This window comes from Ursus americanus, chromosome 17 (genome assembly GCF_024610735.1).
Source record: "Ursus americanus isolate L20-20 chromosome 17, mUrsAme1.1.p, whole genome shotgun sequence".
NCBI lineage: Eukaryota > Metazoa > Chordata > Mammalia > Carnivora > Ursidae > Ursus > Ursus americanus.
In genome coordinates this window covers 14,531,405-14,558,884 of record NC_142143.1, presented here as the reverse complement: position 1 = coordinate 14,558,884, position 27,480 = coordinate 14,531,405, and the positions used below count along the sequence as shown (strand labels likewise).

Genomic DNA, 27,480 nt, shown 5'->3' with positions numbered 1-27,480 from the left:
CACTTCTAACCATAGAAAACAAAACCATGCTATACCTAATTTTCCCCTAAATGACACATGCTTCTTCTTCCACAAAATGAGATTACGAGAAGCCTGTATTTTAAAAAAGGTTTTTATTTTAATCCTTCCTAGAGGAATACAGATTTGAATGAAATACATTCATTCCATAAATACATTAGCAGCAAAACCCTCCCACCAGAGTCCACTCTTCTCCAGCCCCGAGGCTGCACCTGAGAGCTGGGGCATGTTCCATCAACTGTCATCTCAAGGATGCGTCTGCTTCTTGCTGAAAGCAGGAGACGCATGTGAGACCAGGTGAAAGACTAGATGGATGGATGAATTAACTAAGCTGGGACCCTGAAAACACACCCATGTGGTGACCATCAAGCCTCCTATACCTTAAACATCCATTGGCACCCACCATGCTTAACTGATGAGATCCTTCACCACAGACAACTGAGGTCTAACCTCGCAAATGCACCAATGTGCTTGAAATCATTTGTCATTCCGAGTTGGCAACATTTTAATGGTGTCTTGTTCTTTTTCGTGGGATAAGCCAGATATAAAGGATCATTCCCTCCTTTCCATGGTCCATACCACTGTGCCAGCTGAGTCCACGTGTGCTTCTTGTCAGGAGAAAATCCAGCAGGCATTATGTGATTCATTACACCTCCAGCTCCCCTTTGTCTAAAGGCTTTACTGGAGACAGAGAGAGACATGTCTAAACCTACAAAGATCTCTAAGGAACAATAAGCAGGTGTCTCAACCTGGCTTCCATCAAAGCTAGCTTTTTTGGACACTGGCCCAGATGTCTCTCCTTTTCCTTTCTCCACCATTGCCTGTTGCCTGGCTGGTCCTTTTTTATCTGCCCTCTAGGCATCTGCTGAAATTTTGGGAAGCAAGATCTACCCTAAACTCCCAAGTAGCCAAGAGAGATTAAGGCAGGTGGTGCTTTAAACTTGTCAGCTGAAGTCAAAGTAACAAGCTTACGCTGCTGTGTTCAGTCCATTCCAGGATGACTTAAGTCACAACAGTCTATATAAAACACAACACCAGAACCACAGTCAGCAATCGGGAGGACTGTGAGGCAGGGACCAAGTTTAGAGTGCTACCACATCACAGGGCCAGGAGGAAAATGCAACAACGAAGAATTTAAAATAAATGATTTGTTTGGGTGGAGGACAGCTTTGACTCAGGTATAAACGCATCACCCAGTTTATCATGTAAATAAGGAACGGACTTCAAAAGCTGACACTTTCCTCCCCATACATCACTGAAAATAGTTTACCTGCTCTCTTTTCCCAATCTGCTCTAAAGTGTTTTCATTAGGATACTCTTCTATAAGTGCTTTATCCATCCCCATTCGACTGTTGGCTGGAAGAAAATCAGAAACCATTTTATATAAAAACCATTGTAGTGGATAACTGGCTGTATATTGTTTTTCCCTTTTGCATTTTCCACCCAAAATAGTTGGCTTTTACTTGTGTGCCGAGAGAGACTCATCCGCTGAATACACAGCACTGTTAATCCGACAGTCTTCTGTCCCCACAGAGTCTGCCAGCTCTTCTTCCTCTGAGTCATCCTCCTCCTCCTCCTCTTGTGCTGATGAACTGGAGGTGGGACCTTTGCAGGTTTTTAGGTGGCGGGTGAGATGATATTTGGTAAGATAAGCCTTTGTACATTTTTCACAGACATAATCCCGTTTTCCTTCGTGAGAATTGAGATGTTTCTTCAAGTGATTTGTTCTCAAGAACAGCTTATCACACTTGGGACACTTGATCTGGCGTTCTCTAAGAGGAACACAAGAAAAAACATTTGATTTGGGGTTACAAATGACAACTGAGGCACACACTTTTTCTTCACAACCTCAGGTCTTTGTCAGAGGAGCCCTACCCATCTAGAATCAGACTTGTTGTTGTTGTTGTTGTTGTTTAAAGTAGGCTCCATGCCCAGGATGGAGCCCAACACCAGGGCTTGAACTCACAACCCTGAGATCAAGACCTGAGCTGAGATCAAGAGTCGGATGCTTAACTGACTGAACCATCCAGGTGCCCCCAGGCGATGTATCACATAGAAGAGTCATAAAACATTACAGTTTAAACAGCGTAGACTGAGTTTGCCTATACAGATCACACTGGATGTATCTCCTTTGTGTTTGATGTTATGTAGCCGCAAATTCCAGTAGTTTGTTCCCTTCCACTGCTGTATATACTACTTACAAATATACCACAACTTATCTGTGGTACTGGATTTGTCTTTTGTTTATGGATGTTTTGGTGCCTTTCAATTATTTATCATCACAGGAAAAACCACTATGGATATTTCCATACTTGTATGTTGGTCTGCACATGCATGAGTTTCTCTAGGGCATATAATCAGGGCAGTATAATTAGATCAAAATATATGCACATCTTCAACTTTACTGGATAATGTTAAACTGTTTTCCAATATGGTGATATTTCTTTTAAAATTTTAAGTAATGTCTACACATGGGACTTGAACTTACAATCCCAAGATCAAGAGTCGCATGCTCTACCAACTGAGCCAGCCAGGTGCCCCTCCAATGTGGCAGTATTAATATACATGCCCATCGACAGCCACTTGGGAGTTCCTGTTGCCCCACATTCTCAACAATTGGAAGACTCAAATTTGAACATTTGTGCCAACTGGCCAATACATAATGGGATCTCACTATGGTGTTAACGGTATCCCATATAACAGAAAATTACCCAGCTCAAAATGTCAGTTGTGTCAAGGTTTGAGTAACCCTGGCTTAGAAATTTTAGAGCTGAAAAAAAAAAACAAAAACAAAACCCTAAGAAATCATGTAGACCAGGAATTTTTTAACTCTTTTTTTGAGCAGCTAAACCCTATGTCTTAAAGGCTTAATATGCAAAACAGATAAAAGGAGGTTAAAATCCTTGAAGAAGTGGTAAGGTGCACTGAGAAGTTCTGAAGTCTGGCCTCTTTAGCATTTCTACCCCCTTCTCCCAGCAGGAGAGGGCACTGAGGGATTCTGTGGAGCTACCGGATGTGGAAATCTAAGCGCCTGGCTTCACAGAGCTTATGTTCTAATGGAGGAGTTACACCATAAACAAAAAATATGAAACATCATATCAAATAGTAAAAAGTACCATGAAAAAAAAATGAAGCCAGGTAAGAGTGATGGAGTTCTATTTTAGATAAGGTAGTCAAGGAAGGCCATGTTGAGATGACAACATTTTTGAGCAAAAACCTGAATGAAAGTAGGAAGACAGGGAGATGTCTAGGATAGGGGATGTCTAGGCACAGGCAGTTCAGGGCAAAGGTCCTGAGACTGGAGTTTTCAGTATGCTGAAGTCTCATCAATGTGGCTAAAGCAGAACATGAGGAGAAAGGTAATAAAGACGAAGTGGGAGAGGCAGCCACATACCACTGCCACACCATGAAGGGACTTCCACACTATAGGAAAAACCTTCTAACCCAAGTATGATGGGAAGCCACTGGGGAATGATGAGCAGAGACAAACACAGTCTGACTTATGTTTTAAATGGATCACTCCAGTTATTACGACAGAATACAGTGTTTGTATACTCATTCTGGGCAGAACAGGAGCAGAGCGGCTGGCTGGAAGACTACTGAGATGATCCAAACAAAAGATGCCGGCAGTCTGGACTAGATAAAGCTGAACTAAGAATGGAAGACTGAGTTAAAGATAGCTCTGAGGTGTTTGGCTTGAGCCACTGAGATGAATGGTGGCACCATTTACTGAGCTGGGGAACACTGGGGGAAATTCAAGTTTGTGGAGGTAATATTAAGAGCTGAGTTTTGGACATACCAGGTTTGAGTTGCCTTAGTGGACATCCAAAACCCAGAGATGCTGAGTGAATGGTTAGATATAGAAGGCTGAAGATATAAATCATAAAGATGGTATCTAAAAAGCCATGGGACTAAGAAGATGACCTAGGTAGTAAGCATCCCTGCTCCTGCTCTCCAGTTGCTCTTTCTGAGGGGAAGGGCAAAGTCAGTCTTTGCCACATGCCTCATATTCTCCTCATACTGTGGAAGAGGAACTCCTGCATTTGGCTTTAGGGCTGTAGCTAGGTTTTTTCCTAAGCAGATAAACAAAATGAATTCCAATACTACTATATCCATTTTGAAATGTCTGAAGGTAAAAAATACAAACATCTAAAATTTTACCAATCATCTCCACAGGAAATTTACAGTCTCATTCAAAAATATTTTGACTGGGGGCACCTGGGTACCTCAGTCGGTTAAGTATCTGACTTTTTTTTTAAGATTTTATTTATTTATTTATTTAAGAGAGAGAGTGACAAAGATAGCAGGAGAGCACAAGCAGGGGGAGTGGAAGAGGGAGAGGTAGGCTCCCCACTGAGCAGGGAGCCTGACACGGGGCTTGATCCCAAAACCCTGGGATCACGACCCAAGCAGGAGGCAGACACTTAACCAACTGAGCCACCCAGGCTCCCCAAAGCATCCGACTCTTGATTATGGCTCAGGTCATGATCTCACGGTCATGGGATCAAGCTCTGCATCAGGTTCCACATTCCATGGGGATTCTGCTTGAGATTTTCTCTTCTCTCCCTCCTCTGTCCCTCCCTACCATGTGCACAGATCTCTCTCTCTCTCTGCTTCTCTAAAATAAATAAATCCTTAAAAAAATATTTTGAGTGAGTACTACTTCTTAATTATGAATGACTTACACACTAGGTTAAAGCTTTGATGGTCTAAAAATTTTTTATCCCATGGGAGTGTGGCAAAGAGGATTATGTTACATCATTGTGACAAAGAGTCCAGATCCACACTTAAGAGAATTGTTTTCATTGGTGAATACCTGATTAAGCCAATTCTCAAACCCAATGGAGATAAACAGTTATACCACTAACCTCAGAATAACTTATATTGCATTATGCTGTGAAATGGCTACAGGAAAAGCAAGTGCAAATTTAGGCATCACTTGAAAGAAGAGAAAGTCAAGGTGAAGGAAGAAAATAACTTCATTTATTAATTATAATTTATTTATAAAGCACAGAACAGATCATATCTGGAATACTGTGCTCACTCACTTCTGGGTACCAAATCTGAAACCAGATGATAAAAGGGAAAGCTACAGAAATTAGGGACATTAAGCCTAATGAAAAGAAGGCTTAAAGGGAACACGACAGCAATCATAAGTACAAAAGGCCCTGAGTTTAAAGATATATTAAACCTACATGTATCATTCCAGAGGCAGGTGTAGAGTGAATGGATTAGAAGCTGACATAAGCTGATTCAAGCAAAACTGTTTCTCAAAACTAAATAAATCAGCTGTGTGGTAGGTATTCTAGAAGAAACTATAGTACCACCTGCCAGAGACACTGTGGAAACAAGCCTTTCATGTGGATGAACTCAGTAGCTCTCGACACTGGCTGGACATCAGAGTCACCTGGGGAGCCTTTAAAAATTACCAAGGCCAGGGCTCTACCCTTAACCAGCGAAATTAGAATCCCTGGAGGTAGGGCCCTGGTACCTATTGTTTTTCATGTTTTTCCAAGTGATTATTATTAGTGCTATAGGTTGAATGCTGGTATACCCCATCCCCCAATAAATTCATATGTTGCAGATCTAAACCACGATGTTATGGTATTTGGAGGTGGAACCTACAGGAGGTAATTAGATTTAGATGAGGTAATGAGGATTGGACCCCCCACGATGGGATAAGTGTCAGAAGAAAAGGCAGACAGACCAGAGCTCGTCTGCTCTCTCCCCCATGTGGGGACACAGCAGGAAGGTAGCTTATCTGCAAGCCAGGAGGAAGGCTCTCATGAGAACCCAACTATACTAGCACCCTGATTTTGCATTTCCAGTCTCCAGAAGGTATTTTGTTATGGCAGCTCAAGCTAACATAAGCAGCTGGACTAAATCATCCCAGAGATCTCTTTCAGCTCTAATGATGTAGAATTCTATATAGTATTTGATCATTCGTGTGTCTAATTTCTAAAAGTTCACACTAATAACGAAGCTACTTCATGAAGACTTTGTTTTAAAAAGTCATTTTGAGAGTTACGAATGTAGATCCAAACTTCTTGGATGTTTTAGTGTTTCAGGTTGCATTTTTTTAAAGATTGATTTACTTATTTACTGATTTGAGAGAGAGAAAGGGGGGGCATACACGAGCAGGGGAAGGGGCAGAGGGAGAGCGAGAAGGAGAGAAGCAGGGTCCCTGCTGAGTGCAAAGCCCCACGTGGGGCTCAATCCCACAACCCGTGAGATCATCATCTGAGTTGAAACCAAGAGTTAGACGCTCAACCAACTGAGCCAGGTGCCCCTCAGGCTGCATTTGATTAGGAATCAGAAAAAGAGCTAACACGAAAGCAAAGTACCTAACTAAACCGTACAATAAGAATACCGAGTCTCGGGGCGCCTGGGTGGCTCAGTCAGTTGGGCAACTGCCTTCGGCTCAAGTCTTGACCTCAGGGTCCTGGGATTGAGCCCCACATCAAGGTCTCTGCTCAGCAGGGAGCCTGCTTCTCCCTCTCCCTCTGCCACTCCCCCTGCTTATGCTCTCTCCAAAAAATAAATACATTTTTAAAAATCTTAAAAAAGAAGAATATCAAGTTTCCACTGAACATGACTTTCTAAGCAGTACCTCCATAATACATTCTAATGTTTTCCCCCTTTTCTAACATTTGCTAAAAGCGGGGGGCCACAAAATCTATTCTTTTCTCTTTACCACTACCATAACTAACACAACCCATACATTTAGTACACTTGGATTCATGCAATAAATTCTTAATGAGTCTCCCAATGTTTGACCTTCTTCAGTCATCCTGACCTGCTGCCAGAGTAATCGTTACAAAATGGACGTCTCACCATGTCATCCTCTTCCTTAAAGTCCTTCAACATTTACACAACAGTGTGAATACACTTAACATTACTGAACAGTATACTTAAAAATGGTTAAGATGGTGAGGCTCCCGGGTGGCTCCGTCAGTTTAAGCATTTGATTTTTTTTTTTTTTTAAGATTTTATTTATTTATTCGACAGAGATAGAGACAGCCAGCGAGAGAGGGAACACAAGCAGAGGGAGTGGGAGAGGAAGAAGAAGGCTCATAGCAGAGGAGCCTGATGTGGGGCTCAATCCCATAACGCTGGGATCACGCCCTGAGCCAAAGGCAGACGCTTAACCCTTGTGCCACCCAGGCGCCCCAGGCATCTGACTCTTGATTTCATCCCAGGTCATGATCTTAGGGTTGTGAGATCGAGCCCTGGGTCAGGCTCTGCACTGGGCATGTAGTTTGTTTGAGAGTCTCTCTTTGCCCCTCCCCCATCCACCTTCCCCTCTCTAAAATACAAGTAAATAAAATTTAAAAACAGTTAAGACGGTAACTTTTATGTTATGTGTTTTTTATTGTAATTAAAACACACACCCAGCACAGTGCCTGCTGCATGGGGAGGTAAAATCCTTCAGCGGCTCCCCATAATTTCCAGAAAGAAATTTAATTTTCCTAGTTGGATAAAAGGTTCATGACTTCACTGCCACCTCTCTCTTCATCGTTCTCGCAGGCACACTATGCTCAAACTGTAAAGAACCACTTGCGTTCCACAGTCCTTCTCGTATCTGTGTTTCTAAACATGTCTAGAATAATTCCCACCCCTTACCCTTCTTTGCCTCCCTGAATAATTCTAATTTATCTTCTTTAATACTTAGCTCAGACTACCAGGAAGCTTTTCAGGACACCCTGGCTGGGTCTGGGACCCTCTTCCACAGCCTCTCAGGATCTGCTGCTTACTCTAACTACAACGCGGTATGGTAATGCTTTACTGTTCTGCCTCTCTTACTCGACTCTGAGCTCCTTAAAGACAAAGTCTATGTCTTTCATCTCTGTATTTTCACCACTTGGCATAATGGTGGGCATCAAGGAGGTACTTAAAATTTTTTATTTGTTAAATTAAATGAGATTATGTTAAAAAAAAAATACAGACAGAAGTGAAAAATAAGAAAAATAAAGTAAACAAGTGAACTCTTCCAGAGTACAACCAAAAACTTAGATTTCCAAACTTTGCTCGGCTATGTGAACACAGGGAGCAGCTACCAAGGTAGGAGACAACGAGTCAGCACTTGCAAGCACTCAAGTTCACCACCTGAGAAGAAGGTGGGCTGTGGGGTAACTCACTGTGTGTGGATGAGCACATGCTGCTTGAGGTCCTGCCTCCGCATAAACAACTTGTCACAGTAATCACACTTGAGATTCTTCTCGCCCGTGTGGATAACCATGTGGGACTCTAGGTGAGCCTTCTGGGTGAAAGACTTGTCACACAAAGTACATCTGTAGTTCTTCTGACCTGCACATTAACCCAAATTGCCACACGGTGAACAGAACAATCACTAGCATTCTCGACATGAATAGACACACGTATGGGTATGTGGCAGAGGCAGGAATGAAACAGAACTGGTAACTGGAGGGCTATCTACCTAGAATCAGTCAGAGAACATGAATTTATATTCTGCAACAAAGGCCAGTGAAGCTAGTAAATCTGACCTCCTTCTAGGACCACTTACCTAAATGCCTATACATATTTTCTGTTTATAGCTGGCCCATGATATGAAATCTGAAATTACTTATAATCCTAGCAACCAACCTAACCCAATTATGTTTAAAAAATCCCATGAATTGTAGCATTTGTGTACAGACAGACATACTTTTACAACCTAAATTTATACTTTTCTCTTTTTTAAAACATATGACTTCATAAACCAGGGGTGAAATAAAATCCTTCTAAGAATGCAGCAATAAGATTACTCTAAGTCAGGGACTGGCCAACCTTTTGTAAAGTCTAGTCTGTATCTGGAGCTTTGTGGGCCATATAGTCTCCATCATGACCACTCAGTCTTAAATGCAAAAGGATAAGGAAGAATTTTACTTTCAAAGATTTGGAGAACCAATGACCCAGCCAAGAAAACCGAGACATCATCAGTTACTTTGCAGTATGTATTTAAAAAATACGTGCTAAAAGAAAGGGGTTGGTTTGCACAGCACTTAGTAAACGAAAACTCAAAAAACAAAATTTGGCAGTGCTGACTGAGCAATATTCACAGGAAAGAAACTGGCTCTGGCCAGTGACTAGGAATGAGCTCTACGCGAGGCTCAGAGTGTTTCTACAGAATTCCCTTTGCTTTCAGTCCAAACACGTGCATCAACTTCCTGATGAAGTCCAATTTTTCCAGTCACCTTCAAACCACGGTGGGGGCACTTGGCACGTGAAACATCACAGTAACAGGAGCTAACACTCTCTGAGGAAACGCAATTATCCCACCAAGATTTATCACCCAGTGAAGTCCTGCTGTCAGCTGGACTCTCACGTCTTAACTCCACTTACAAGACTAGCTAGCTGCAATTTACTACGGCAATTTCTAACTGTTGTGAAATTCCGTTTTGATGGTCTAATACGACTTACCTGTATGTATCTTGAGGTGGGTCCGCAGGTTGCTGGGATCACTAAAAGCCTTGCTACAGAAATCACACTTGTGGGGCTTCATACCCATGTGACCCATAAAGTGGACATGAAGTTTGGAAGGAGAGATAAAAGCCTGGGGGCACATTGAGCACTTCCACTTCCTTTCTTTGCTGTGGCTTGGCCCATGGCTGCTGCTGTGGCCCTGGCTATGAAGATGGTTATGGATGTGGCTGGTAAGGTGAGCTTTGAACTCTGTATAGGAATTGCACTCCTTGCCACAGTTACAGAGGTGCACATCTGGGTGTTCAGGAACACCTTCAAAAAAAAAATTACTCAATGTCTCCTCGTACTTAAATTTTAAAACCCGTTCTTGATATTAATAATGTTGCTTACAATTCTCCATTCTACCAAAATTTCCATCTTGCCCACTACCTATAAAACTAAAATGTCTTCTTTAATACTCTATTCCCAGCATCTCACATAGTGTGCTGGGCACAAAGGAAGCACTTACAAATACTGGATTATAATACATCTTTCCTAGGCAAAAAGCTTTTGTTAAAAAAAAGTTTGTAGTACAAACGCTTAAACATTGCTTGTCATCAAGACACAGGGCAAAGAAAAAGACTATGAAGGTTAAATCAATTAAAGGACATTTCCTGTACTTTAAGAACTTAAATTACAATGGTACTGGCTCAAGAAGGCAGCCTCGGGAACTTCAAATACCCCAAACCAAAATCTTAACACAGAAGTTCCTTTCATATGAATACTGCTTATTCAGTAACATTCAGCTTGTGAAGAACCTCACAGATTTCAACACTTCTAACATAGGGGTAAAATCCTGCTTTTATACATACGAATGTGATTTGCTTCAGCAAACATGTAAATCATTACCAAAACTACTTCTGGTCCTTGGTGTTTTTACTACACTAGAATCAGAAGAAATAAGTCTTATAGTAACTTACCAATCTGCTGAGCATAATCCCGGCTGTAATAAAAAAGCAGTTCATTTTCAGGAGGAATATCTTGCGAGGTGCAGAAATAGATTTTTCCATCATGGGGATAAGCCACCAAATTCTGCTCTTCCCGGTTCCTAAGTTATCATATTTAATAGATCAAGCATATTAATTTTGAAATATATACTAAACACATCATATCCCTAAGCAAAATTCTGTTGATATCAAAACTTAGAGATTTTCTTTGGGTCATTTTTCTAATTCCCTATCCTATTAGGAGGGACGTAGAAACAGAATTCTTACTTCTGTACATCAGCTGATTGCCCTTTACAGTCAGAAACACTAGAGAGTTCATTACTGGAAGTATGAAAATTAAATAAAATTTAAGTTTTAAAAAAGCAACAGGATAAAGACACAGAGATAGATAGCTGAACAAGAATTAACTACAACAATGGCCTGAGGGTTGACCAACGACAGACACGGATATAAGGAGCAGGTACCCACTTGCAAATTCAATGATGACTGTATTATTCCTTACTATGCTGGTAGGTTGAATGAACTATTTATTTAAAAAAAGGATAACTTCTGTTTTGATTGATAATCACCATTAGTCAACAACTACTGGAGTGAAAAAGGTAAAAAGCCTTAGGCCTGAACATATGTTTATTTTTTTTTTTTAAAGATTTTATTTATTTATTTGACAGAGATAGAGGCAGCCAGCGAGAGAGGGAACACAAGCAGGGGGAATGGGAGAGGAAGAAGCAGGCTCACAGCGGAGAAGCCTGATGTGGGGCTCGATCCCACAACGCCGGGATCACGCCCTAAGCCGAAGGCAGAAGCCCAACCGCTGTGCCACCCAGGCACCCCTGAACATATGTTTAGACATCAGTATAATCCGGAATTTTTGGCTCTTACCTATTTTATGCAAAGCTTCCTATTGAAAAACATCCAAATCTTAACTCTCTCTTCATCCAAGACTACTCTTACCTGGCTTTGCGCACAAACATCATCCAATTACATTCATTTTCATCAGTTGTAATGATGCAGAATTCTAGGACACCGTTGTGGTACATCTGCCAACAGAAGGCAAACACACATGGCAAATGAACTGACAGGCAATGCAAAGTGCTACCGGACTTAGGCTAGCAACAATCTCATTGATTCTGCAGTAGGCCTCTGCTTTCCTAGTCAGTGTGGAACTCCACAGCTGCCTTCTCACACGTTTGTCATTTCCCCTGCCCCCATTTCCAGCAATGTAATAAAGACCACTGGAGACTGACAGTTAGTGCTCAAGGTATAGAATGATCTTGCTCTTCCATTATTCACATTTTGGCTTGACTGGGGGGGGGGGGACCAAAACCAGTCTATTTGTCTTCATCACCTACCACATAGTGACAAGGAGTGACTAAACAGACATCAAGGTCACAGAACCATCTCTTCTCATTCTTTTTCCAATGGACCTAGCGTTCTTCTGTATTCTTTTTGGATACCAAAATTCATGTCCCCAATGCTGGCAGCACCTTACCTTTCCAATCATCACAAGATCCACTTTCCTCTCACTTCAATTTTACAGGCATCATTCCCAATCTACTGACCACAAGTGAATCTATATAAACATGTTAAAGGAATAGCTGTTTATGTCAAGACCTTGCATTTCCAGGATTCCCATTAGAAAACTAGAGAAATGATCCAGGGCACCTGGGTGGCTCAGTCAGTTGAGCATCTGCTTTCTGCTCAGGTCATGATCCCAGGGTTCTGGGACTGAGCCCAACATCCGGCTCCCTGCTCAGCGGGGAGTCTGCTTCTCCCTCTCCCTCTGCCTCTCCCCATGCTTGTGCTCACTTGCTCTCTCAAAAATAAATAAAATCATAAAAAAGAAAAGAAAAGAAAACTAGAGAAATGCTCTTAGCTTCCAATCCCAGAAATGTTTCCCAAGCTAACTATTTGAGGAATGTTTTAGTTGATTACAAAATAAGACTTTCATCATATAAACGAAGTCCATGTCCTCAGCTCCCTAAAGTAATTAAAATGAAGAATCACTGGATTATCTAATAAAAGGAAGACTGAGAACAGTTTATTTTCTAAATTCAATAGCTGGTGTTTCGCTAAATATTGTAATTTGGCTACAAAGAACAGAAAGGATGGGATATTAAATAAATGACTGACATGTGAATGGCACCATATGAGTCTTGGCCAATTTTGCTTTTACTCTTTTTTTTTTTTTTAAAGATTTTATTTATTTGACAGAGATAGAGACAGCCAGTGAGAGAGGGAACACAAGCAGGGGGAGTGGGAGAGGAAGAAGCAGGCTCCCAGCAGAGGAGCCTGATGTGGGACTCGATCCCACAACGCCGGGATCACGCCCTGAGCCGAAGGCAGACGCTTAACCGCTGTGCCACCCAGGCGCCCCGCTTTTACTCATTTTTAACTACCTCACTACAGTAAAAACATCCAAAAGCCACAGAAAAGCTTCACAAACACTGACCTTCCAGATATGGTTGACTGCCTTGTCTGTCCATTCTGCTACTTCCATGGAGTGGCTCTGTTGGCCAATGAGAGGCCCAAAACAAGTGCGCACAGGAATGGTTTCTCCAGTCCACACACCTATCAGTGAAAAGACACCGACTGCCCAATCAATGATTTAAGCAACTAAAAGGATACGCAAGAGAGGGTGGCTTAGCTCATGTAAAGAATTTTATCTTCAGTGAACCTATGAACTACAGATATTCCAGCACTCCTGTGAGGTCGCTAAGTCTTATGGGTTCTATCCTATAAATATGGAAAATGTAACGAGCAGATTAAATGGGGCTCAGAAGAAACATGGAGGGTGAGAAGCAGTATCAGAAATCCCTAAACCCAGTATAATATACAAGGAACCAAACCAAGTCCCTCCGAGTGTTATTTTGGAAATTAATACCTAAAAAAGACTAGAGAACATTACTCAATTATAAAAATATAAAGCAATTACTACAAAATAAATCAAACTTACAAAATTATCTGTGCTTAAAGCACTGCTCAATATTATCTAAACTATTTTAACGTTTTCAACGGACTCATACCCAAACTACAGCTGAAAAAATAATGAACCTACCTTGATATTTTCAAAGAAATGGTACAGTAATTCAGAAACCATTTGAAATTCAAATATGGGTAACCAAACTCTGGCAATCTATATTTCTTATTCCTTTTTCCTAAGGAGTATTAGACAATTTATGAATATTTGATCTAACTATCTTTTGTGACAAAAGGTTATCAGTGATGAATTTTCCATGTTTTATAAAAGAAACTTAAGTTTCAAGGAATGTTTTGTCATAATTGTTACAGAATGATACAGCCAAGAATAAAAGTTTTCAGACTCAGGCCATAATTCTTTCCTTTATTCGATTCTGATTCTAAGAAAGGGGAACTTTCTCAAGAAAGTTTCAGCTTGATTTATTGCTATCACTGGACAAATATTCCTAGAAGGATAAATCTTAAGCTATAAATTAACTTCTGAATCACCAAATAATGACTGAATTATACATATCCACTTTTACAACTCTACCCTACAAAGGAAGAGAACTGACAGGCTTTTATGGTTCCAAGGTTCTTACCAACTTCTGCTCCCACAACTGACTGCCGGAGAACAAGCTGCTTTGGGAGAGAAAGCCTCGCTCTACTCTCTATTGGAGTGTCAGGAACAAAAGTCACTGGTCCGTGATCAGGGCAGTCTGAGGGATAGGCTCGGTCACAGAGAGTGCACCCTGTGCATAGGAAATTTGAGAGACACAAATGGGGTTAGTTCAAGCAGCCTAAAGTACCACCTGCTTTCTTATTTAAATGCTAATTACTAAAGTATAACCAGTAAGAAGCAAAGTTCTAGTAAAAAATACTCTGATCAGGGGCACCTGGGTGGCTCAGTTGGTTAAGGGTCTGCATTTGGCTCAGGTCATGATCCTGGAGTCTGAGGATTGAGCCCCACATGGGGCTCTGAGCTCAGCTGAGAGGCTGCTTCTCCCTCTCCCTCTGCTCCTCCCCCTGCTAATGCTGTTTCTCTCTCTCTCTCAAATAAATAAAATCTTAAAAAAAAAAAAAAAAACAACGTGATCAAAGAATCACTTTCTTACATTGAGATACATATCCCACTCTTACATCTCTCCCCAGTAAGATCTGATTTTTTTTTTAATCTCGCAGGACAATTTTACTATTCAATCCCTAAGAGACTAACCAAAAAGTAACACTACATTAATTCAAGAATAAAGTACATTGTTTCTTACATAAAGTAGATACATAATACCTTTAGATATGATATCTAAAGTCCCAAGATTCCAATTCTACCAAACTATATGAGGAAACGGGAGTTGAAATGCCATCATGCAAGCCAAAACAGAGATGACAATACAGGTCAACAGAGTCAGAGACAGCTACACCACTGTTCGCTTTTGCTTCACTATAAACAAACCGGTCACCTAGGTTTCAATGATAGATTCTTAAGACAAGAAAAATATAATTGGCAAAAAAATGCTCTTAGGGACAGTAGGTAGAATCTTATTCTTGCAGACATGTTTGCTTAAATTCTCAATTTCTTACTGTTCCTATGTTCTTTTTGCATTGTCAGAAAGGGTGCTGCTCTCTATGGCTACTGTAACTTCACTTTTACAAGCTCACGAGTGTCACTCTCCATAATTCTGTTTCTGTTAAGGAACAGTATACATGACCCTACCCATAGATGATTATGTTTGACTTTCCAAATTCATCTACAAAATAGCTGGAGTACATCAACCGCAGAACCACAGCCACCTGTCTTTTCTTCCTAAGCAATCATTAAACATTTCTCCTTAAAGGACATAAAATAGCAGCAAGTTTTCGTATTTTGGCGAAGCAGAAAAAATATCTTACTTCAACTACTACTTGACTAAAAATTCTTTGAACATCAGATTAAAGATCCCCTACACTTGTCCCCCAACGCTCTTAACAGGAAACCATTCTAAATCTCCACACAAAGGAGATTTGGATTTCGTACTGCAAAAAATGCTTAGAGGTTTCTCTGAAAACACACAAATGGCCAATGAGAACATGGAGAGGTTCAGCCTCGTCACTAGGGAAATGCAAGTCTAAACCACAATGAGATGCCACCTCTCACCCACTTGACAGCCAGTACGGCGGCTCTAACAGAAAGTGTTCAGAAGATGTGGAGAAACTGGAACACTCACACACTGACGCTGGGAATTCAAAATGGTGCAACACTTCAAAAAACAGTCTGGCAGTTTCTCGAGAAGTTAAACACAGAGCAATTCCACTCCTAAATATACATCCAAGAGACTTAAAAACACCGTTCATACAAAAACTTGTACGTAACTGTTCATAGCAGCATTACTCCTAACAGCCACAGAAGAAACAACCCCATGTTCATAACTGAAAGGCAGATAAACAAGATGTGGTAATAGCCACACGACGGAATACTACTCAGCCCTAAAGAGGAAAGTACTGATATGTGCTACAACACAGATGAGCCAGGACACATTAAGACGACACAGAAAGCCACATGTTGTATGTTTCCATTACCTGAAGTGTCCAGAATAGGTGAATCTATAGAAAATAGATTAGTGGTTACCTGAGAATGGTGGTGGGGAGGGAGGGGGTTAGAAGGGCAGGAATGATGAGCGACTGCTAATGGGGTATCTTTACAGGGTGATAAAAACGTTTTGGAGTTAGATAGTGGTGATGCTTGCATAACCTTGTCAATATACTAAAAACTGCTCAACTGTACACTTTAAAATGTATACGTGAATTCTATTTCATTTTTTTAATTTTTTTAAGATTTATGCACATGAGACAGAGAGAGAGAGAGCATGAGCAGAGAGAGGGAGAAGCAGACTCTCTACTGAGCAGGGAGCCCGACGTGAGGTTCGATCCCAGGACCCTGAGATCATGATCACTCACACTAGGAGATAATTTCACCCCACTTCCATGGATATGATTAATGTATTAATGCTCAGGATCCCCGAATATTTGCAGGCAGATCTCTGGGCTCCAGATTAAAATTCTCATTAAACATCTCTCCTGGGTATTTTACAGACACTGAAATCAACATGTCTGAAACCAGACTCATCATCACACCTCAAAAAAAAAAAAAAAAGTAGTCCTCCTCCACCATTCAATATCCTACTGAGTGGTACCAATATCCACCTAGTTTCCCATACCAGAAACCAGGGATATCTCCTTAACCCGTCTTTCCCCCAACTTCAACCCATCAGCAAGCTCTACCAAGTTCTCTTTAAGTATTCCCCACTTTCCTCATCATTACCTCTACTCTAGGTTAGAAAATCACCTTCCACTTAAATTATGGCATCATCTCCCTTACCTACGTACTCGCCTCACACTGCCGAGAGCCCCCATCCCAAACCTCGTACTCCTTAAGACCCTTGACTGGTCTTAGAAGACCCTTTGTATTCTAGCTCCTACTTCTTTCTCATCACCACCATATTATGCTTCAGCAATTCCGAACCACACAAAATTCTTTTAGCTCTAGGCACTTACGGATGCAAACTCCTGTCTGGGACGCTGTTCTTCCTGACACTCAGCTGCCAACATCTTTCTTGTCCTTCAGGTCTGTGCTAACATATGCACTGCCATCCCTGGTAAGTCTTCCTATTCCTTCCATGGCCTGGTTAGATGCTCCCCCTCAGGCTCTTTCAGACCTCACACTTAATCCCATCTTCCCACATCATACTATATTGCAATAGCTTGTTTACTTGCCTATGCTTCCCATCAGACTATAAGCTCTTTTAAGGCAGGTGTTGTTTCTTGCAGACTGTTTCCTACCCTGCATCTACCACAGAGGCTGGCATAGAGTAAGCACTCAACGTTTCCTGCATGAATGAAGCATGTAGTGACACCAACAAATCAACAGATATTGCTTTTTGTTATTGTTGCCCCATAAAAGAACTTTTACATACCCAACTACAGTAATTTATATGCATTCTGAGCAAAAATAAAAATTGCATTTGCATCTTCCTACATTTTTCCATGGGGATAAAAAAGTACACATGATCTAATAAATGTCTTACGGTGAAAAGGCACACAGCATGACATACAGAATACCTCACTGGTTTACTTCTATAATAACTCTATCTGAAACCCAGGGAAATATCCTGAATAATACTAGGCTGACCTTATCTGTAAAATACAGAAGGAAACGACTACAGTTTCCTTACTTCAGAATACTGTAAGAATCAACAAAATGTCTGTATGTCATTAGGCTTACTTGAAGAAAAGGCACATTAACATAAAGGACAATACACAAAGAAAAACTCCGAAGTCTAGTTACTTTCTATACGCCCTTAACGCCTGACTTTGTGACTAAACCTGTTAGAGACGATGGCCCTATCTACCAATATTTCCAAAAGAAAAAGGCTAAACACACTCACAAATTGTAAACAAGGTTGCCATATTTTCCTTGTTTGAATTGGAGTCTTCCATTTGCAGTGAAGGTGGTACAAAAGAAAGACTGTCTGAAGATACATCTACATGACCTGTCCCCATAGCAACCTCCTGGGTGATGGAGGAGACAGCCACAGGTTCTAGGCTTAGGCCAACTTCATGGAGGGAAACAGATTCTAGGGAGGCGAGGTTGTGTGAGGTAGAGAGTGCCACGCTTACAGAGTTGGTGCTCATGGCCACGGTGTGAATGGAGTCACTGAGGGCACTGTCAGACATCCCGTTGACCCGACTTGCAATGTGGTCTGTCTCCATGACCACAGGGAGCTCCAGACCATTCCCATGAATGGGTAGCACACCACCATGTCCTACAGTGTCTGCTGCAAGGTTGTTGCTCACAGAATCTACAGACAGAGGTTCATGACTTCTGGAGCCATTTGGGATTTGGGAATGCTCGCCTGCAACACCATCCATTGTAAGTTCTTCTGCCATTCCATCTGTAGAGATTGGGCTAGTAACCCTAGAGACGTTCTCCATAGTGATTGTTGTGTCCAAGGCCACCTCATGGCCATCACTGGGATGAAGACTTTGGGCACCATGTGTGTTCACAGAACGAGAGTCTATTGAAACAATGCCTGGTTCTAATCCAACATTTCCATTGGACTGATAGGGATCTAGAGTTGAAGCATTATTGGCGATAGATAATGCTGTATTACCATCAACATTTATAGAATTAGGGTGGATATACTGAGGAGGTGGTCTGTCAGCTAAATAAGATAAAATGCCTGAGAAAAGGAAAAGATGAGATATCAGAGACTTTTTAGTACATCGTTAAATACAAGGAATTCCAAATACTAGAAACTATATTCCTTACAAATATAACTGAATTAATCTCTTACCTACTTCTTTGGTTTAACTGAGATATATATATATATTTATTTATTCTATAGAAATAGCAACATAAGTAGACCATAAAATAATCTTTTACCTCCTTATTTGGTTAAATTGACATATATACTTTATAAATAGCAACATACATATACCATAATTTAGTTTTCCCCATGAAACAGAAACTGTAAAAGATTAACTATGTTCCTTTGAAGTCACTGGAAATTAAGCATTTAAATGATGCCTTTAATATATACATAATCGGAATTCCTGAGACCAAAATGCTGAAATTTGTTCTATAAAAGTTAAAAGGTAAAATGATTTAAAAGCAGATCTTCCACATGAGAAATTTAATTAATTTAAGAAAATTTAAATATAACTAAGTTTTAAGTTATTAAACTATCATAGCACATTAGGTTCTATTCAAAACAAAAGTCACAATGGAATCTGCTTTATTAAAACCAAAAGAAACATTTGAATACATGTGCTTATAAGGATGTGGTGAAATGGTTCTTGCTGCATTGCCAGTGGGAGTGTAAATCACTAAAACCTCTTTGGAAAGTATATATATTAAGAACCCCCAAAATATTCATATGCTCTTGCACAAGAAATTCCACTTAGGATAATCTTCCCTAAATGCATTTTATAGATAATATACACAAAGTCATTGCTCTAATAGTAACAAGAACCTAGAAAAACCAAACTGTCCAACAATGAAGATTGATACGTAAATAAACCGTGGAATATCCATTCAGCAGGCTGTAATGCAGCATTAAAAAGAATAGTTATGAAAACCATGCAGCAGTTATGGAAAATAACTAAAAATGCAGAAAAATGTGAAGTGGAAAAACATAAAGATACACAATCGTATAAATAGTATAGTCTTAATTACGAAAAATAGTAAAAATCTATACACCAAGATAAAAGGCAGGAAGGAAGTACACCAAGAAGATGGATGATGGGACTAGGAGTGGTTCTCCTATTTACTACATTTTGTAAAATTAACATACACTTAGAATAAAAAAATCAGTAAACTTGAAAAAAAAACTTTATAATAAACAATGACACTAGCAAGACATGTGGTTGACAAGGAACTGCAGAATTATAAAAAACTGAACCAAGGAACTACTGGAGGAAAAAGGAGAAAAACTGTTTATGTGCTATTAAGAAATTAAATCTAGTTAAACTGATATATTAATAATGTGTTATCTGTACATTCTAAGAGGAAAGGTACAAAAATATATATATATATATTTTTTTTTTCCCACCTAGAGATTAATATCCAATACTGACAAACAGAAAAAAGTGTTATTCAAGTCTTCAAGTAGGGAGGTTAAGAGGAGGCTCTGTTCTTTCTTCTAATGTCCCAAATAACCATAATACTTACCAGGTAGAATGGTTCTGAAGTAACTGCTCTCCAGGTGGGGGTAAGGTGGTGGAGGTAGGGTGTAGTTTCTTTCGGGCAACCCGCACATCACCCCTCGATCCCCAATACCCATTGGGAGCATCAGAGACAAAGCAGAAGGCAAAGAGCTCAGGGAGGGACCCAAATTTGGAATCGCCACTGGCAGGCCTACAAAAAAGTGGGTTTTTTCCTCAATTAAAAGAAAGTAAGTACTTAAAAACTCTCTCTATAATCACTGGCTAAACTCTTAGGAAGGTTTCTTCATATGGGGGGGAAAAAATCTCACCTAATAGCCTTTTATATCCCCAGACAGATAGTATTGTGCATGCGGACATCCACAAATATGTCTTAAAGGTAGTTCTCAAGTTAGTTTTAAAATGGTCAAGTTGATCTTCCAGTTGTCTGTATTCTTTTAAGTATTAAAACATTTAATTATAATTAAAAATCTAGTTTAAATACAATTTAAGAGAACAAATCACATAGAGATAAAATGGGGGAAAACACCAAAGTTCACAGGAGTGGTCTCTAAGTAATGATATTACGAATTTTTTTTTATTATTTATATTTCCCATTTTACATGGTGAGAATGTTTTACTTTTTAAAAATTCTTAGATATGCTTATACTTGGAAGTTAAATGCAAAACTGTACAAATATACTTTCACATAGTCTTTTGTACATGTGCTATATTTTGTGATTAAAAAATTTAAACTTTAGATTATACCTACCTTGGATTATAGCTGCAAGGTATAGAAGTGAATCTTACTATGCCTAAGTATAACAATGAACACTCACTAACTCGAGCAGTGCCAGTTTGCATTATTTTTGCCAGTGGCAGTATTTTTTAATACGCTTTTCCTCCATAACAAGAGTGTTGACTAAAAGGAATGCCTAAGATAATCAAATGACTAAACTACTAATAAAATTTTTTTAATTTCTTTTGTGGACACTGAAAGGAATGTGGAGACCCTAGTTTAGATGAATTTATTTAGCTGCTGCATTTTAGTAATTAAGCAGGTAGTTCCCCTATGGAGAACTATTTAAACAACTTGAAGACTTAAAATACCCTTATTTTTTTAAAAAATTTTATTGTTAAGTAATCTCTACATCCAACGTGGAGCTCAAACTTACAACCCTGAGATCAAGAGTCACATGCTCCACACTGACTGAACCAGCTAGACGTCCGCATTAACTCTCATTTTGATAAAGAAAACCCATTACATTACAATGTCACAAATCATTAAGAATAAATAGCTTGTCTCTTCTATTTCTAAAGAAAAAGAAAATAAAGCAAATAAAAAGGTTTTACCAGTACAGTGATGGGGAGAAATGAGCTTTTTCTATACTATTCCTGAGTACTGAGGCTCATGGGAGTCCCATGTAGGAGCTCCGTCTCTGGTACCTCCTCTTTGAATTCTAAGCCTGGTGCGTTTGTTGCCAGTTTCAGATATAATAAAAAAAATAAAGCTCAATTTCTCTTATTTTCTGGGAACAGTTAGAATAGCTTTCATTCTTTCTATTAACCCAGGGACAGAGTACCAAGGGTGTGAACCAAATGAATGGATAAACATAGATAAAATGCCAAGTCAACTACATCTCTAGATAAAGGTCACCAACCCCACAAGAGGACTAAGCAGAAAAAACTGCTACTCCTAGCCACCAGAACCTCAGTAATCCACAAAAACATTGTTTCCATGATGCTGCCACATGTGGAACTGATGTTCACACCTGCTTGGCTTCTCCTTAACACTCTTAAAGGGGCTCTGTCTCCCTTTAGACTTTACTGTAGAGTTTGTTTTAACTCAAAAGAATTTTTACTAATTCTTTTTACTAAGAGTTACAGTGATACTGGGTCTGAATTAGATTATTAACGGTGTGAAGAAGCACCATATTTCCTCCATGGATTAGATTTTATTAAAATTCTTTATAAAAATCTTAATAATATCTGCCATATAGCAAGGCTCATTATGTAAGCCTTGCTACATACTTTAAAAAAATTTACTTCGTATTCTCTTCCTACTCTCCACTTGATCATGCAATTAAGTGCTGAAATCCAGTCGCTCTCCCTTACTACTCACCCGGGGCAGGGATGGCATTGTGAGTGGGTGAAGCAGCCAACCCTAAATGACTCCCTGAGACTGGCAAGGCATTGCTCACAGAGGATGAAGTCAGCTGCTCCATCCCCACTGGGCTCAGGTTCATTTCATTCATCCTAAGAAAGAGCACATACAACCCGTTAGGCAAAATCCTACCTCAGTGATTCCATTTAAGTTACTGAAGAATCTGAAACGATGGGGGTAGGGAAATGGGAGCTGACCAACTACTACCTCATTTTTATGCTCACAGCTCTCTGAGACAGTGTCCTATTCTTCCTACTAATAAGGAAACTGGGATTCAGAGACATTAACTCAGTCAATGTCACAAAGCAGAAATAGGATTGAACTCAGATGCACTGTTCCAAACCCTATGCACTCTGCCTGAAGCAAACTGCAACCCTCAGAGCACATGGCAGTAAGAGTTTGGTTTTTTTTCAATCATCCAAGTTTTTTCTTTCACAATATTTTCTTCAAACAGCCTCTTATTTCAAACCAGACTTTTGCAGTTTGTTTTAACTCACTCAAAAGAATTTTTACTAATTCTTTTCACTAAGAGTTATGGTGATACTGGGTCTGAATTAGATTATTAACGGTGTGAAGAAACACAATATTTCCTCCACGGGTTAGATTTTGTCAAAATTCTGTATAAAAATCTTAATAATATCTGCCATATAGCGAGGTTCATTATGTAAGCTTTGCTTATATATTTTACTTCATATTCTTTCACCAATTCTTCAAAATAGAGTAAATGAGGAAACTTGGCTCAAAGAAGACATGTCATATGCCTCAAATCCTAGCAATTAGGTAGAAGAGCACAGATCATGCTGCAAAACACTGCCAAAAAGTTTCTCAATACATCAATCCTTTTTTTTTTTTCTTTCTTCTTCTTTTTTTTAATCTACAGACCATTTTTGTCAGGCCAAAAAATCTGAGAATCACCTTTTCTATGCAATCTATCTTAGTTATCATTAACAATGTTATCAGAATACACTGGTTTGAACAAGATGCTTGCTATTGGAGGCCATCAATCACTATTAGTTCCTGTATCAGAATTTAGAGACTGCCATATTATAAACATTATAATGTCAAGAGGCTAGCCAACAGGTTATCCAAAGGTTACTAAAGACCTCCAATCCCAGGGCACCTGGGTGGCTCAATCGGTTAAGTGTCTGCCTTCGGCTCAGGTCATGATCTCAGGGTCCTGGAATAGAGCCCTGCAGCCCTGAGTCAGGCTCCCTGCTCAGTGGGGAGGCTGCTTCTCTCTCCCCCTCTGCCCCTCCCCCCTGCTAGTGCTCACATGTGTGTATGCACGCACCCGAGCGCTCTCTCAAATAAATAAATAAAATCTTAAAAAAAAAAAAAAAAAAGACAGGTGCCTGGGTGGCTCGGTCGGTTAAGCATCTGCCTTTAGCTCAGGTCATGATCCTAGAGTCCTGGGATGGAGTTCCGCATCAGGGTCCCTGCTCAGTAGGGAGCCTGCTTTTACCTCTACCATTCCCCCCTGCTTGTGATCCCTCTCTCTCTCTCTCTCAAATAAATAAAAATCTTTAAAAAAAAAAAAAAAGGACCTCCAATCCTATATTGAGAATAAGTACAGGGAACAGTAATGCAAGTTCGGTGTGTGCCTATCTACATGGGAGGAGTGAAGAAGGAAAGGAGGAATCAAATGGATCTACATATTCCTTAGCAGTGAAAGCAAACCCAAATAGGTTTTAATCTGAAAAAATGGCAGTATCAGCTATCAATAAATCTGAAAATAATAGCTCACACTTATTACTCCCTTACTGTGTGTAAGGCACTGACCTAAGTGATTTACACGTAATTATTTTACCTAATCCTTATAACTGCTGTGACGTAGGTATTATTCTTGATCCCATTTTAGAGATGAGAAAACAGACCCAGAGAGGCTAAAAACTTAACCCAAGATTATATAACAAGTGGCAGAGTTGGGATTTAAATCCAGGTCTGCAAATTTAAGAAACCTAAGCCGAATCATTGTTGTGCACTTGAAACTAATATAACATTGTATGTCGACACCTGAAATTAATAAAGCACTGTATCAACTACAATTAAAAAAATGTTTTTAAGATTTTATTTATTTAAGAGAGAGCAAGAGTGAAGGGGGGTGGGGAAGGGGGAGGGCAGAGGGAGAGTGCGAAGCAGGCTCTCCGCTGAGCTCTCCTGATGCAGGGCTGGATCCCAGGACCCTGAGATCATGACCTGAGCCAAAGGCAGATTCTTAACCAACTGAGACACCTAGATGCCCCTACAAAAAAAAAAAAATTCTAAAAAAGAAACTCAAGCTCTTAACTACAATTAGATAATTACACTAAAAGAAACATTTTGCCTTTTACACAGTTCCAATAATTAGGATCTGTGTATTTATATTGTGGGTTGTGTTTGAAGTCTCACGTAGACCTGTTCCTGCACTATTCTACATCCACAGGCTTTAATCTTACCCCAGGCCACATATCTCATAAAACTAAACTCTCAGACATTAACAAAATGAACAAACCCAATAGTAGAGAATAGGCACTCTGAAATATTTGACTTGGATGGAGCAATGCATTTTCATCCTTACTAGAGAGGCAACTAGAAGCAAATGACAAATGAGGAACAGCTTATGAAGGACAGCACAATTAAGTATAATTATGCTACAAAAGAATGCAAAAAAAAAAAAATCCTTATAGCCTAAAGAAACAATAGCTAACTTAATTTTGCAAGTTTCTAGGCGTGGGTTGGTTTAAAACTTTTCCTGTAACTTTTTATAGCTACAAATTTAACTACAACTTTACAACCACTGGAACAGTCAGTTACAACAAACAGCTTACAATAATTTTTTTAAGTACACCTAAAAGTCTATAGCTTCAAATCCCATTCTAAAAATTCCTGAATATTAATCTGTGTACCGAATCTCCAGATAAAAATCAAAATGGTGTTTCTAGGTTGACTCCTAGGCCTTCTCAAACCAGTTCAAACCAGAGTTTAATGTGAGAGGCTCAGCAGATTGCTGCTTTGTTGTGAGTCACTAAAATGTGATGACCTCAGCAGCCATAAACCAAAGGTACCCAGTATCTCACAGAAAGAAAGCAGATGAAGGGAATTTACAATATGATCCTCATTAAGACCTTCTCATTCTAAAGTGCAATTCTGTTCTACCTACCTTTCTCACAGGAGTTTCTGGGAAGCAATCTTGGAAGAAGGGCCAAAATCACGACACCAACCTCTCTCTTCTTCCCTACTCATTCCTGGTAAAATCATTTCTTTCACACTTCTACACTTTATGTGTGTGTTTCTAACTGACCTAGGAATAAACCATTTGCCAGTTGCTAATCTTAGGACTTTTTATTAGAATCTTGTAACTTTTTCTTAGAATGACATATAAGAAGCTAACTGAAATGCAGCCACTTTGCCAAATGCAATGGACAGTTTCAGCAACTTCATTGAATTTGTTTTATCTTCCTCATCCTAAACATACAGCCTATGAAAGGGCCCCAAAAGAACAGCCAAATATAACTATATCTGGCATACTTCTGGACTGGCATGGTATCATTAAGTACTTGAAACAGCAGGAAATCTGCAAAACTAGTAACTTAATTTCTACCTGCAAAATTAAGAACTTCTCCACATTACCATCCGAGCCATAGGGTAACCAGCAAAATTCAAGGTGAAGCATGGTGATAAACTAAAAATATATCTGGAATCCAGATCAAGATATTAAAAGCTCAAATAACTCAAAGGCATAGGGAAAATGTCAATGAGCCAAGAATCAATGTGTGGCTATTTGGAACTATTCACATTTGGAGTAAATTTGGTTGAATGAGAGTATATTCAACCCAACTCTGGTTTCTTGATCCTTTTGGGACATAAATCCATTTGCAAGCCGTACCTGTAACCTTCCTCCCATGGCACCAAAACCAAACAAAGGCATTCTAAACTCATTTGCCAAATGTTTTCCAAAGATGTCACCTGAGCGGAACCCACCAAGCCACTCACCTGTGATGCATCTGCTTGGGGCCAAGTGTCAGAGAAAAGAACACACAGGTGGCGGGGAACCGGCATCAGGGATTGCGTTCCAGGGTCACGTGCTACCGCATCTTCCTTACAACCGCTGCACAAACACGGCCACTCGGCCCCGCGGCCGCCCGGGGCCGCCCAACTTCTCCCGAGGGCCGGCGGCCGCGCACCCTGCCGCGAGATGGGGCATGACGGGAGTCACCCGGGGCTTTTCCTCCAGAAGCTTCGGGAGGGGGGCTGCCCAACCTGGTAAGAGGGGAGGACAAGGGAGGTCACCAAAACGGGGAAGACGCAGTCCCCGTCCCCTCGCCACTGGAAAGCCCAGGCGCTGCGGACACCGCCTCCCAAGGGCGGCCGGCTGACTCGCCCGCCGGCGTGGGGCCCGCAGGCCCTGCCGCCCTCGCCCCGCCCCGGCCGGGCCCGTGCGCAGCCCACCTGCCGGCCGCGCGGGGGGCGCGCGCGCCTGCCCCACCGCTTTGTTCCTCATCCGGGCAGAGCTCGCCTCGGGCCCTCCCCGCCCGCTCGACCCCCGCGCCCCGGGGGCCGCTGGCCTAACGTTTCCCGCCCGGCCCGGCCCAGCCCGCCGTCTCCTCAGGGCCGCACCCTCCGAGGCGCGTTTCCGGCTCCTCAGCCACTCGGGGCGCCGCCGCTCCGCCCCTCGTGCGAGCGCCCCTCCCCGCCTTGGCCAGCTAGCGCAGCCTGCGTTCCGGCACCCCTCCCCCAGCCGAGCCCCTTCTACGCGTGCGCACCGCGGGGACCCGGGCCTGAGGGTGCCTGGCCGCGAGAGGCTCCGCTGGGAGCGCCGCGTCTCAGGCTGGCTGGATTGCGTCGAGCGCCGAGCTATCGACCCACCGTTGCTACGCAACCAGGGGCTACTGTGCAAGTAGCAAGTGGGTTCTGAGTCCCCTAAATCCTCAGACTCAAGGTTTCGGTCTTCTTAGCATTCTCCTACTAGGGACGCGTGAGTCCACGCAAGTCCCAAAGATTCGAAGTAAGGGACTTAGCCCAAAGATTTTGGCGCTGTTGCCCCGGAGGAATTGGGAGTCTATCTTGAATAGTTTTCACCTTATGTTACACCTGAAGGTTGCCCAGTTTCCCTGCTTCAAGTCATAAATGGTGGTGTGGGATTTGTACAAATTTTCTTCCCCTCATCTCTTTGCCCTTCTTCTCTCCTGTATGCCAAGCACTGTGCTAAACTCTAGGAATACTGAGATGGGATCATCTTTCTCTAAAGTCAAGTTTGTGAGGACTGGACATTAAAACTAC

The 27,480-nt window shown here is 40.9% G+C and overlaps 1 protein-coding gene across 3 annotated transcripts; it reads right to left on the bottom strand.

Annotated features, from left to right (window-relative positions):
• Positions 1-98: 98 nt before the first annotated feature.
• Positions 99-26,941, bottom strand: PRDM4 (PR/SET domain 4). 3 transcript variants are annotated; one of them, XM_045779705.2, is made up of 12 exons: positions 26,818-26,941; positions 26,194-26,460; positions 22,180-22,313; positions 20,086-20,271; positions 17,801-18,595; positions 13,985-14,134; positions 12,877-12,995; positions 11,379-11,464; positions 10,401-10,528; positions 9,439-9,753; positions 8,157-8,325; positions 99-1,790 (listed from the first exon to the last, which is right to left on the bottom strand). In XM_045779705.2, the coding sequence occupies exons 2-12, from the start codon at positions 26,202-26,204 to the stop codon at positions 1,478-1,480; spliced, it is 2,406 nt and encodes an 801-aa protein (XP_045635661.1). In that variant the 5' UTR covers positions 26,205-26,460; positions 26,818-26,941; the 3' UTR covers positions 99-1,477. The 3 variants fall into 3 exon arrangements, with proteins under 3 accessions (XP_045635661.1, XP_045635660.1, XP_045635662.1); XM_045779704.2 differs by lacking the exon at positions 26,818-26,941 and adding an exon at positions 26,650-26,810; XM_045779706.2 differs by lacking the exons at positions 9,439-9,753; positions 26,818-26,941 and adding an exon at positions 26,650-26,810.
• Between the last annotated feature and the right edge of the window lie 539 nt (positions 26,942-27,480).

Coding starts and splice junctions, on each gene's coding strand:
- PRDM4 (XM_045779705.2), bottom strand. Junction 14,135..17,800: donor GGCAACCTTGTTTACAATTT/GTGAGTGTGTTT, acceptor TCCTATGCACAG/GGTGCACTCTCTGTGACCGA. Junction 8,326..9,438: donor CCACCTCAAGATACATACAG/GTAAGTCGTATT, acceptor GTTAATGTGCAG/GTCAGAAGAACTACAGATGT.